The 14,100-nt window shown below is 33.2% G+C and overlaps 1 protein-coding gene across 9 annotated transcripts in view; it reads right to left on the reverse strand.

Annotated features, from left to right (window-relative positions):
* The window catches only part of Appl (amyloid-beta-like protein), a 524,229-nt gene that overhangs the window by 25,475 nt on the left and 484,654 nt on the right, over positions 1 to 14,100 (reverse strand). For 4 of the 9 annotated variants that reach the window (XM_075300177.1, XM_075300179.1, XM_075300183.1 and 1 more), the window contains 4 exons: positions 13,512 to 13,650; positions 13,003 to 13,224; positions 427 to 944; positions 213 to 365 (listed from right to left, as the gene is read on the reverse strand). In XM_075300177.1, coding sequence (XP_075156292.1) covers positions 213 to 365; positions 427 to 944; positions 13,003 to 13,224; positions 13,512 to 13,650 — 1,032 coding nt within the window. The remainder of the gene's footprint in view (positions 1 to 212; positions 366 to 426; positions 945 to 13,002; positions 13,225 to 13,511; positions 13,651 to 14,100) is intronic. The other 5 variants (XM_075300185.1, XM_075300178.1, XM_075300180.1 and 2 more) reach the window with 5 other exon arrangements.

Below are 14,100 nucleotides of genomic sequence, written 5' to 3' on the forward strand. Positions count from 1 at the left end.
TGAGAATATCGCTAATAAAAATAAAAAAAAGCATAAACGAAAAATACTAACTAACAGAAACCTAATGGTAAACTTATCTATTGAACATTTAGGTAAAATGGAAATGGAAAGATAGTATAGATAGATAGTCCTTAACTTCCTGGGAAATGCTAAATACCAGGAAGTCCTTAGGATACAAGGAAAAAGTTAATATATATTTTTTTGTTGCATACCTGGAAACGAGCAGTCATACGTTGCTTGAAACTCTGGGCTGCCTTGGGATCGGCCAAACGCATATCTTGATATTTCTCTTCCAAATCGGACCAATCCTTCATGACACGTGTCACCTTTTCACGATGCGATTCCTCGAGGCGCTGTTGGGCTTCCTTTTTTTAGAATTTATTTGGTTTTGATAAATAAGATGCCTAAGCATATGATAACACTTACTTTTTGACTTACTTTGTAGCTCTGGTGTTCATAGTGTGGATCGAAATGGGTAAAGTAGGGATCGGGTGTGGGTTGTCCGGTTGTTGGTGGCATTGGTAAATCACCATTGTTGTTGTTGCTGCTGCTACTCTTGCCTCCAGCACCGCCATCCAACAACGATCCACTTGACTTTTCATCCTTTGAGTTGGGTTTATTCGATGGTTTGGCACCACTAGAGCTACCTTGTTGATCATATGAATCAACAGCATCCTCCTCATAATTATCCTCTCCCGAATCATATTCAGCATTTACATCATCTCCAGTGGCGGTAGCCTCATCGGCAGCCATTTCATCCTCTTCATCGTCGGCCAATAAATCATCTTCATCATCTTCATCTTCAACATCATCGGCTGTATCCTTGGAATAATTGGAATCATTGTCATCGCTGCTGATATCATCTAAATCATCACTTAGGGGATTGGCCATTTCGACGGGTGGCATAACGGGTAAATCGGTTTTCTTAACACGTATCTCATCAGCTATTTGGGGGGAGAGAGAGAGAGTGAAGGAAAGAGAATGAAGCTATATTAAAAAAACACACTCACAAAATTATTAAAAAGATTATTGTTTCATAAAAGAAACTCATTGTAGAACATCGAAAGAGAGGGGAACGCAGAGAGAAACCATCTTGTAAATATTGGGAAAATCTCCCATATATGGGTTGTCTGGAGATTTTAAATAGGCTTTGATAAATTTTGTTTCAAGCTTTCAAGAAAGGCATGAGATATTTTCTAATATTCTCAATACACTACAAAAAGACAAAAAATTCTATGGCTAGACCTTTTAAGAAAAATTGTAGAAAATTCCTTCAGATTTTTTCGCTAGGTCATTTAGAAGATATTATAGAAAAAATCTTGGGACAAATGCGAAATGCTAGATTATAATCAGACCTATGTTTATTTCTACGGATATTTAATGTTATTATTAATAAAGAGAGAGATAAAGAGAGAGAGAGAGATAGAGAGAAGTGAAGTGGTATGGAAAAAGGAGTGCTAGTGGCTAAGTAGGGGAGAGTGGGTGCTACGGAATAAGGAATTTCAAACAAGTGAGTAGAAAGAACAAGGGGTTTATATGGCAAACAAATAAACGGATTTTAGGAAAAGTGGTTGACAGTTATTAAAGTTAACAGATAAAGAGAAAGGTAAGAGATAAAATTTGTAGGATCTATTAGTAAGTAGTAAAATATTATATTAAGGGTTATTTTCTAAACAAAAAAATCTTAAAAATTTAAGTGAGTGAGAGAGATAAGAAACAAACGTTTGTTGGAAAAAGCTGCATAATTTTAACGAAACTTTTCATTACACTTGAGCCAATGAAATAATTTCATGAATCCTATGATATTTTGCGTTATTTTAATGAATTTTCGACATATTAACGAAACATTTCTTATTCATATATGTATATTCATATATGATATGTTTCGTTATTATATCTAAAATTCATTACAATAACGAAAAATATCATTGGGTTCATGAAATAATTTCATTGACTATGAACTTAGTCATAGTCTTAATGCAAAGTATTCATTAGGTTACTGAAAAGTGAATTTCGTTCACTCAATTCTACTGATTTTTTTTTTTGGTATGTGAGTAGTAAAATATTCTTTTAGATGTTTCTGCCCAAAAATTAATAACATAAAATACCATATTTTATCTAAAGCAAATCTTATAAAATATTCAGAATAAAAATAATTGCAAATAAATAAGTGTTTGTAAATAATAATATAAAATAAACAGCACTATTCAAATTGTATAGATAATATCTTAAAAACTTAACATCAAGAAAAAAAGGTCTACATAAATATAACTCAGTGATAAAAATTACAGTGAAACCTCTAAGAAGTGGACGTTTCTACACACATACTAGAATTATTAAATTGTGGATCAAGTCCAAAGAAAAATCCAACTATAATTACAAACAGAAAACTAAATCGTATGGAAATTTTAAGACAATTATTTCATCTAAAGATAATAAAACACAATAGCTAATTGATAACTTAATTGAAAAAAAATATATATAAAATGAGTTTTGCGGCAATAATCAGTTAAAATTTTAATTGGACCATTTAATAAACTGAAAAATTAATTAATTGATTACCAAAGAAATCAGAAATCAGATACAGGTTTTATTTCTAATTAATTCTGTGATTGATATTATCATTTTCGTTATTAAAGTAGTTTCAATTTGTCAAAAAAAAAAAAAATTAAACGATCAATTAGTTTTGTAATAGAATCAGAAACGAAAAACTTTTCTGTGTACTACCAGATACCAAGTTGAAGATCGAAAACACTTTTTTTGGAAACTATTTTTAATTTTTTTTTTACAGGAAGTTCTTATTTATTTTAAAAATCTGTAATCGTAATGGAGTCTAACGCCTAGTGAGCACGGTTACAACAGTTGGAAAAATTCTACCGAAACTGATAGATTTTTTGATAGATTGGTAGAATTCTTGATGTTTTCGTAGATTTTGCAATATTTTCCTTTCCAACTAAGAGGTCCTTCAGTTTTCTATAAAAATAAAATTTGTCCATACTTTTCTATAGAATTAAATTTTGATAGAATTTTCTATAGACATAAAATATTGACAAAATTTTCTATAGAAATAAAATTTTGAGAATTTGCAATAAAAATAAAATTTTGTCAAAATTTTTTTTATAGAAAAAAAAAAAATTTAAAGATGTTCTATAGAGAAGTACAATTTTGAGAAAATTTTCTATTCAAATATTTTTTTTTTAAATTTTCTGTAGAAATAAAATTTTTCAAAAAATTTCTAAAGAAACAAAATTTTGCAAAAATTTCTTACAGAAAAAAATTTTCAAAAATTTACTATTAAAGTAAAATTTTTCAAAACTTTTCTATAGAAATACAATTATGACGAAATTTTCTATAGAAATCAAATGTTGACAATTTTTGTTATAGAAATATTGTTTTGACAAAATTTTCTATAGAAATAAAATTTTGACAAAATTTTCTATAGAAATAAAATTTTGATAAAATTTTCTGTAGAAATAAAATTTTGCAAAAATTATCTTTAGAAATAAAATGCTGACAAAATTGTCCATAGAAATAAAAGTTTGCAAAAATTTTCTATAGAAATAACATTTTGCAAACATTTTCTATAGAAATAAAATTTTGCAAAAATTTTCTATAGAAAGAAAATTTTATTATATTACATGTTAGCCTGATACCGAAACAGGCAATTGACGTCCAAATGCATTATATCTAATTATACAATTATTTTTCGAGCTTTATGGACAGATATAGATTAAGGAACATGGTTAATAGAGCCATTGAAAAGAAAACGCCAGATACCAATCTATACACGCCTGGACTGTACATGTTTCGGTTCGGGCGAATGAACCTTTCCACAGCCTTTAGTATAGATCTGGCTGGGAGAGATAACTCATGTACAGTGGGAGAAAAAGATGATTCAATTTGTAAGAGGAAATTTCCCAAATGTTTTCTCCATAAGGAGTTAGCATAAAGGGCCCAAAATTGAGTTATCTCTCCCAGCCAGATCTATACTAAAGGATGTGGAAAGGTTCATTCGCCCGAACCGAAACATGTACAGTCCAGGCGTGTATAGATTGGTATCTGGCGTTTTCTTTTCAATGGCTCTATTAACCATGTTCCTTAATCTATATCTGTCCATAAAGCTCGAAAAATAATTGTATAATTAAAGAAAATTTTGCAAAATTTTATTTAAAAATATATAAATTTACTCGGTTGCGAATAAGCTCATTATTTTGCAAAATTTTCTATAGAAATAAAATTTTACCAAAATTTTCTATAGAAATAAAATTTTGTATAGAAATAAAATTCGGAAATATTTTGTATAGAAATAACATTTTGCTAAAATTTTCTATAGAAATAAAACTTTGCAAAAATTTTCTATAGAAATGTAATTTTTCAAAATTTTTCTATAGCAATAAAATTTGAACAAAATGTTCTATAGATATAAAATTTCTATGGAAATAAAATTTTGATAAAATTTTCTACAGAAATAAAATTTTGATAATTTTCTATACAAACAATTTTTTTTACAAATTTTTCTGTAGAAATATACTTTTGCAAAAAATTTCTATAGAAACAAAATTTTGAGAAAAATTTCCATCGAAATAAATTTTTGACAAAATTTTCTATAGGAATAAAATTTTGCGAAAAATTTTCTATAAAAATAAAATTTTCTATATCAATAAAAATTTCCCAAATTTTTTTTAGAAATAAAATTTTGTAAAGAATTTTCTATAGAAATAAAATTGTCCAAACATTTTCAATAGAAATTTAATTTTGACAAAATTTTCTATAGAAATAAAATTTCGACAGAATTTTCTATAGAAATAAAATTAGGACTAAATTTTCTATAGAAATAAAATTATGACAAAATTTTGTATAGAAATATAATGTTGAGAAAATTTTCTATAGAAATTTTTGTAAAAATAAAATTTTGCAAAAAATTGTCTATAGAAATAAAAAATTAAAAAATTAAAAATAATTTTGCAAAAATTTTCTATAGATATAATATGTTGCAAACCTATGCTATAGAAAAAAAAATTTACAAAATATTCTATAGATATAAATGTGAGCAAAAATTTTCTACAGAAATAAAATTTTGATAAAATTTTCTATAGAAATAAAATTTTAACAAAAATTTCCTGTAGAAGTAAAATTTTGCCGATATTTTATGGAGAAATAAAATTGTACAGAAATTTACTATTGACATAAAGTGTTCCATAAACTTTCTACAGAAAAAAAAAATTGCAAAAATTTTGACAATTTTCTATAGAAATAATTTTTTTATAAAATTTTTTGTAGAAATAAAATTTGCCAAACAATTTTTTTAGAAATAAAATTTCGCAAAAAATTTTCCATTGAAATAAAATTTAGCAAAAGTTTTTTTGTAGAAATAAAAAAAAAATTTCCAAAATTTTCTATAGAAATATAAATCCTATTCAACCGTCGAACGGAACGGACGTGTTTTTTCAATAGCGGATAAACTCATAGTAATAGGTACCTACTACGAATTTCAAGTGTGGTGGGATATTAAGCCACCATGCAGCGAAATTCCAAGTCATCCACTGGGTTGCTAACTTCAGGGCCCAGTGGACGGGTATCGACTGGAGTTATAAATCTGGGCAATGACCAAGAGTTAGGCCCAATTAGTCGACCTGTAGACGGGTCGACAGGTGGCGACACACTGACAAGTCGAACTTTTTCTAAGGTAACGACATCAAAAGGAGGTAATCCCTCACGAAAGAGATTCAAGGAACGCAGAAATGCTTTGTTTATCCTAAAGAAGTTAGGATCAGTCGACCCAAGCACGTTGTCGGCTAAACAAAGCGATTCCTTAAAATGGGATCAAGGAATTCTTGAGACTGGAAAAAGGGAACGATCGCCGGATGAGCTGCCATCCTCCAAAAGGGATCAAAGATCGTTTGCCTCAGTTGCTAAAGATAGCCTTGTGATGGCTATCATTAATAAAGGAGCATTGGACGGTATGGTTCCAAAGCAAAAATGGGGGGAAATTGAGAATGCTCTATCTGTCGTCTACTCACAGGTACTGGAAAAGTTTCCCGGCCCAGATCCTCGACACCAAGAGGCTGGTTGGTATCAAGGACGATTTAAGCTAGTCGCATTTGAGGACCAGAGGTCTATAGAATGTTTTAAAGCTGCTCTGATACTAATTGGTGAAGTTTGGGAAGGAGCTGCTCTAGAGTTAGTCGAGAAGAAAGACATACCGGCTAGACCTAGAGCACATGCCTGGATACCTGCAAACCCTTCTGACCCTGAATCTATTTTAAATAGACTGAAACGATGCAATCCAGATCTTCCAACAGCTGATTGGAAGGTTGGCCGTTTGGATGAAGTGGATGGACCAAGACGGCATGCAGTGTTTATATTGAACACTCAGTCTTTGCCACATCTGGCAAAGTCCCAGGGCCGTGTATGTTATGGCTTTCATTATATCCAAATGAAGGTGTATAAAAACGATCAGCTAAAGGATTCAGAAATGGACAAGCCTCTGTCTGAATCAGAAGTAAGCGGATCCTCTTGCGAAGTCGAGGGAGATACCAAAGTTGAAGACATGGATAGATACCGTATGCGTGAGGAGGCTTCTATTGCCTCAGAACTCACCAAAGTCGAACCTATGGTTATTGCGAGAGTCACCGATATCTCTGAAGAGGACATTCTTGATGACTCGATCGAAGCGGCTGATGTGACGGTTGTTGAAAATCTCGATGGTCCTACGGATCCTCCAGATAAATCTTCATCATTGTAAGGCTGCATGTGCTGCCTTAAAAGTTCTCCTGATGAAAGGGGACATAGATATAGTTCTTATTCAAGAACCATATGTTTACAAAAACAAAATATGTGAATTAAGTACTCCGGGGTTCAAACTATTGCAGTATACTGGTAATGATGTAAATCGAGCCTGTATAATTGCTAAAAACGAGCTCAATTTGTTTCTGCTTCCCTCAAAGTGCAATACAGACACTGTCGTTGCAAGTTTAGAAATAGCCAAATGCAAATATTGGGTATCTTCGGTCTACATGGGACATGACAGGGAGATGCCTCCATATGCCGTTAAGACCTTAGTGGAGGAGTCACTGAAAACAAAGGCGAAACTCATTATGGGATGCGATGCGAATGCACATCATAGTATATGGGGAAGTAGTGATACTAATGCAAGGGGAGAGTCGCTAATAGAGTTTATTTTGCGTACTAATCTGGTAGTTTGCAACAAGGGAGATGTCCCAACCTTTGTCACTAAAAACAGGCAAGAGGTTTTGGACATCACCTTGGCCTCGCAAGAACTAAATGAAATGATATCTGAGTGGCAGGTTTTAAGTGAACACAGCTTCTCAGATCATCGCTACATCAGTTTCAAATTTGATGTTCATATCACCAAGATCATATTTCCGCCAAATGTTAGGAAAGCTGACTGGAATAGGTATAGGGAATCGTTCAATATGATGATACCGGAAATAACAGAGACAAATATGAGAAATGTGCAAGATATCGAACACACAGTGGAGCGGATTACTAAGGCCTTCAACATCTCACTGAAAGCTGCATGCCCTAGAGGAAAGCCAAGGGGGAAACATCGACCACCATGGTGGTCTACGGAATTAAGTAATATGAGGAAATCCTGCAGGAAGCTCTTTAACAAGGCAAAGTCCACCAGAGCCCCTGAGGACTGGGACGCTTACAAGAAGAATCTGAGAGGATACAAGCGAGAACTGAGAAAGGCTCAGCATAACTCTTGGAATGCTTACTGCAGCAGTATTGAGAATACGTCCGAGGCTTCCAGACTACGGAAGGTTCTAGCATCCACCAACTCCGCTCCAGGTTTCATTAAAACATCGGAGGGCAATTGGACAACGTCCAGTAAGGAGACGCTGGAGGTACTATTGGACACACATTTTCCTGGAAATCAGACGGTTGAACCATGTACTGGCGGTGCCACAGTTGCTCAGCGGTCGTTTCCTGTCGAGGAAATTGTATCGGAAACTAGAATAAGATGGGCGCTAAATAGCTTTGGACCATTCAAATCCCCTGGACCTGATGGAATTACTCCGGCGGAGTTACAAGCTGTAACTGACAAAATTATCCCCTGGTTGTCGGTGATATATAAAGGATGTATCAACTTATCATATATCCCAGGAAAGTGGAGGGAAACAAAGTCGTTTTCATACCTAAAGCGGGAAAAGCCTCTCACTCGAGGGCGAAGGATTTCCGACCAATCAGCTTATCCTCATTCCTACTTAAGACTCTGGAGAGGATGATAGATATTTATCTTAGAACTAGCATCGATTCAAGTTTGTTCTCGAAACGACAGCATGCATACTCGAAGGGCAGGTCTACTGAGACCGCACTACATGAACTAGTCAGCTTTATTGAAAGCTCACTATCTGTCAAAGAATACACAATCGTGGCGTTTCTAGACATCGAAGGGGCGTTCAATAATGTCCATCCGAGCTCGATATTAAATGGACTGACAACTCTGAATGTTGATCCATGTATACTCAGGCTGTTAGACGAACTGCTAATGAAGAGACGTATTTCAGCCACACTAGGACAAGCAAACATACAAAGGTATGTGAACAGAGGCACTCCCCAAGGAGGAGTCCTATCACCTCTTCTTTGGAATGTTGCTATAAATAGCCTTCTGGTTACTCTAGAAAAAGAAAGGATAAAAGTGGTGGCATACGCAGATGATGTGGCTCTGGCAGTCAGGGGAAAATTCCCATCCACAATCAGAGATATTATTCAGAGGGCCCTCCGGATGACTGAGAAATGGGCGAAAGACAATGGTCTTGGGGTAAATCCTGCAAAGACAGAATTAGTCATGTACTGCAACGATCGCAAAACTCCCACGGTTAGGCCTATTTCCTTAGGGGGTATTGAAATTCCCTTTGGTGAATGTGCAAAATACCTTGGCGTTATTTTGGACAGGAAGCTGAACTTTAAGCTTAATATTGAAGAAAGGGCGAGAAAGGCAACTGTAGCTTTGTACTCGTGCAAAAAGGCAATAGGAAAAAAGTGGGGACTGAAACCAAAAATTGTGCATTGGCTATACACGGCAGTGGTTAGACCTATAATGCTATATGGTGTTGTAGTCTGGTGGCCGGCACTTCAGAAACCGACTTGTTTAGATAAAGTTCAGCGTATGGCGTGTTTGTGTATTTCAGGCGCATTCAGCAAGACAGGAACAAATTCCCTTAATGTCGTGCTGCATCTATTGCCTTTAGACATTTTGGCCAAACAGTCAGCTGCAACAACGGCTGTGCGGTTGCGCGAACTATCGCTGTGGTCGGAAAAAGGTTACGGTCACAGTTCTGTCCTCAAAACAATGCCAGATGTGCCTAACGTAGTGGATTACACTTTGGCGAGTCCACTTTTCGACAAAAAGTTTGAGACTCTAATCCCCAACAGTGAGGCGTGGTGCACACAGACCCCGGGGAATAAAGAATATATAGATTTCTACACTGATGGCTCCAAATTGGATGGACAAGTGGGGTTCGGAGTATATTTTAATGATCTGGAACTTCGAATAGCGAAAAGATTACCTAATCACTGTAGTGTTTTTCAGGCTGAAATATTAGCAATAAGAGAGGTGGCGAATTGGCTGAGAAGTAATGTTCCAAAAAATGTGGGCATTAATATATACTCAGACAGTCAACCTGCAATAAAATCCTTGGACTCTGTGTTCCTCAACTCGAAAACGGCCATCGACTGCCGCAAATCTCTCAATGAGATGGCTGAGCAGTACAATATTCACCTAATATGGGTGCCTGGCCATAGGAACATACCGGGGAACTGCGAAGCGGATGAGTTGGCAAGGCTAGGGACTACCTTACATATTCCAGGGGAACTAGAATTTGTTGGTATGCCCCTAGCTACCTGCAAGCTCATGCTGCGTGAGAAGGCTGTTATGATGGCAAATGTTCGATGGGAGAATTGCAAGGGTTGTAACGACACCAAGCAAATATGGCCCCATTTCAACTTAAACCGCACACTAGATATGCTAATGTTCTCGAGACGTCAGATATCACTCCTGATATCTGCTATAACGGGTCGCTGCCTGATAGGCGATTTTGCAAAAACTATTGGCGCGAAGTATAATGACTATTGTATGAGCTGTCATGATGCGGAGGAAAAAGAATCAATTAAACACCTCTTGTGTGAGTGTCCTGCATTTTGTGTAAAGCGCAAGCAACTTTTAGGAGCATATAGCTTCAGATTACTGGCGGATCTGGAAAACGTTAACTTAAGCAGTCTGCTACTGTTTTTGGAACAATCTGGTTGGTTCAACAAAGAAAAATAATCAAGAAGGTTCAGCGGTTAAAACTAGAAGTGCCCATATGTAATAGGTACTTTTAGTTAATGTGGTATCACAATGGACTGAATAGTCTAAGTGAGCCTGAATCTTAATCGGGCTGCCACTTTAACCTAACCTAACCTAACCATAGAAATATAATTTTGACAAAATTTTCTATAGAAATAAAATTGTGATAATTTTCTATGGAAAAAAAAAATTTTTACAAAATTTTTTGTAGAAATAAAATTTTGCAAAAAATTTCTATAAAAAAAATTTTTACAAAAATTTTCCACAGAAATAAATTTTTGACAAAATTTTGTATATAAATAAAATTTCCCAAAAAATTTTCTATTGAAATAAAATTTTGCAAAAGCTTTTTTGTAGAAATAAAAAATAAAATTGCCAAAATGTTCTATAGAAATATAATATTGACAAAATTTTCTATAGAAATAAAATTTTGATAATTTTCTATAGAAATTTTTTTTTTCTAAAATTTTTTGTAGAAATAAAATTTTGCAAAAAATTTCTATAGAAAAAAAATTGCAAAAATTCCTGTAGAAATAAAATGTTGCAAAAAATTTCCATAGAAATAAATTTTTGTCAAAATTTTGTATAGAAATAAAATTTTGCGAAAAATTTTCTGTAGCAATCAAAATTTCGCAATTTTTTTATAGAAATAAAATTTTAAAATTTCAAATAAAACCCAGCCAACTGCATTCAAATCGATGATTTGAGTTTGGCAAAGGGAAAGAGATATGTTGGCAAATTTGTTTAGGCAGTAGCCGACTATCAAACCTTTTTTTCGGAAGGTTCAAGTGTGGTTCACTTTGGGTTGAGTGAAATACCCGAATTTATTCTGATAATTGGTTGATAGTTTTGCTGCAAGTAGAGGATGCTGATTAGGAATGTGGTAATTCTGAAACAGCTGTACATCCAACCATCTTGCAGTCTATAGGGCTTTGTCCAAATAAATTTGACAAGCATACTTTCCTCTGTTGGCTAAGCTACACTTGTAGTTTAGTCAATGCATGGTTTTAAGCTGAAATCAAAAACAACAACAATGAAATAAATTTTCTATAGAAATAAAATTCTGACAACATTTTCTATGGAAATAAAATTGTGACAAAATTTTCTATAGAAATAAAAGTTTGAAAAAATTTTCTGCAGACATAAAAGTTTGCAAAAGTTTTCTATAGAAAGAAAATTTTGCAAAAAATTTCTATAAAAACAAAATATTGCAAAAAATTTCTATAAAAACAAAATATTGCAAAAAGTTCCTGTAGAAATAAAATATTGCAAAAAATTTTCCATAGAAATAAATTTTTGACAAATTTTTTTATAGAAATAAAATTTTGCAAAAAATATTCTATAGCAATAAAAATTTCCCAATTTTTTTTATAAAAATAAAATTTCGTAAAAAATTTTCTATAGAAATAAAATTTTGCAAACAGTTTCGATAGAAGTTTTGACAAAATTTTCTATAGAAATAAAATTTTGTCAGAATTTTCTATAGAAATAAAATTTGGACAAAATTTTCTATGGAAATAAAATTGTGACAAAATTTTGTATAGAAATAAAATGTTAAGATTTTTTTTTATAGAAATTTTTGTAGAAATAAAAAAAATGGTCCATAAAAAAAATTTTGCAAAAATTTGCTATAGATATAAAATGTTGCAAAACTTTTCTATAGAAAAAAAAGATAAAATATTCTATAGACATAAAATTGTGCAAAAATGTTCTACAGAAGTAACATTTTGCAAAAAATTGTCTAGAGAAATAAAATTTTGATAAAATTTTCAATAGAAATAAAATTTTAACAAAAATTTCCTGTAGAAATAAAATTTTGCCAATATTTTATAGATAATTACAATTTTACCGAAATTGACTAGAGACATAAAGTGTTGCAAAAACTTTCTGCAGAAATAAAATTTTGCAAAAATTTTATATAGAAATAAAATGTTGACAATTTTTTATAGAAATTATTTTTTTCGACAAAATTTTTCTGTAGAAATAAAATTTTTATAGAATTACAATTTTGCAAAACATTTTTATAGAAATAAAATTTCGCACAATATTTTCTATGGAAATAAAATTTTGCAAACATTTTCTATAGAAATTTAATTTTGACAAAATTGTCTATAGAAACTAAATTTGGGCAAAATTTTCTATATAAATAAAATTGTGACAAAATTTTCTATAGAAATAAAGTTTTCTAAAGATTATAGAAAGGATTATTATATAGAGGAAGATTCAAAGGATCAGGCCATCCTATCCTACAAAATGTATTTGTTTATTACATAATTTTTTATAATTTTGTTAGACTTCAAGTGCTACAAAAAATGCAAAAAAAAAAATTTAAAAAAAAATTAAAATTAACAAAAAAAAAATTCTAGCAAAGTTCAGGATTTCTACTACGATTTTTTGTGGGTATCAAATGTCTTCATTTTGATCATTTTTTAATATTTTTTTTTTTGCAATTGACAATTATCTTGGCTACTTGGTTACATCTGATGTGATAGTCGTTTTTGCCATACGATGATGTTTCCAATTTTGTTTTCTTTTCTCAAGTTAAGTAAACTGGTGGTCTTTTGGAATAGGGGGGTCTTCCTAATAATTTAAAATATCTCGGTTTGTTTGTTAGCCAATGTCCATACTGATGGCCCATGGCATGGACATGTTGGTAAAAGGGGAAGATGGTTTTGGTTTCTACTCACTTTTGAAATGTTTTGGACAGCAGACAAATTCAACACCCGAAAACAAGGAGATGCCACAGGGTAGCAACATGGCAAAGCTACGCATTTGCATGCCACGTTCTTGACAGGCAGCAGCACCGGTCTGATTCCACCTAACGAAAGGCCAGCAGCGTGAGGCATTATGAATGTGATCGAAGAGGCAACCTTCGGGTACCAATAAAGCATCCGATTGGAAGGGTCCTTCTGAAAGTAATACACACACCCATATAAACATCAAAACGCAAAAACAAATCACTTATATTGTTCAGGGATTTTTAAAATAATTTTTTTTCGACGCTTTTTTGTAATTGTTGGGAGCTGCAATTATGTGATACATGGCTTGGTCACATGATATTGGCATTTAGCCCGTCGCCCCATATGCCAATGCTTGCATCCATTAATTCTTCTTTAATGAACAATGGCCATGATGTAGTCAAACTTGGCCCACCCAGAATTAGGGTTAGGGGGAAGGAGGGACAAACAAAACTTACCCAAGCACCGGAATGGTTTAATCCAACGATGGGCTCCCTTGCACTTGTTGGCATTCAAAGCTCCCTGGCGACACCAGCCGCCAATTTTCTGATAGTGTGATGACTCCACAATATTGGTGATATCTCTGTTGGGATAAGCCTGAAATATAAGCAGAGGGAAAGGGAGAAGGAAAAAAGTTTATTTTAGAAATTTGCTGCATACCATAGGGCGCTATAGAACTACATATCACATGTTGTATGTATTTAGGGGGATGGGGTGGTGTCGTTTATTATACTCTGTGCATATGAACTAAGGGTAAATGTGGTAAATGGAGCGGAACAAATCGATTTCCATGTACATAGACCTATTCTAGTGGTTTATCCTTAACAACCAAAAAAAAAAAAATGAATATGCCTTGTCTTTGGCCATCTCTCTCTCTCTGTAGACTACCAACTGTCCCTAAGTACGAATATCTCGCTACGCTAACATTGCGGCTGGCAGGTCATTGTGTTTTTTTTCTTCATCACAAAAAACGGCAACAACACATGTCCCACCGCCACACATGATGAAGTTATTCCAGCTTGTTATGATGCCAGCCCTCCTATTTGG

The sequence above is a fragment of the Haematobia irritans genome, chromosome 3, assembly GCF_050003625.1.
Source record: "Haematobia irritans isolate KBUSLIRL chromosome 3, ASM5000362v1, whole genome shotgun sequence".
Lineage (NCBI taxonomy): Eukaryota > Metazoa > Arthropoda > Insecta > Diptera > Muscidae > Haematobia > Haematobia irritans.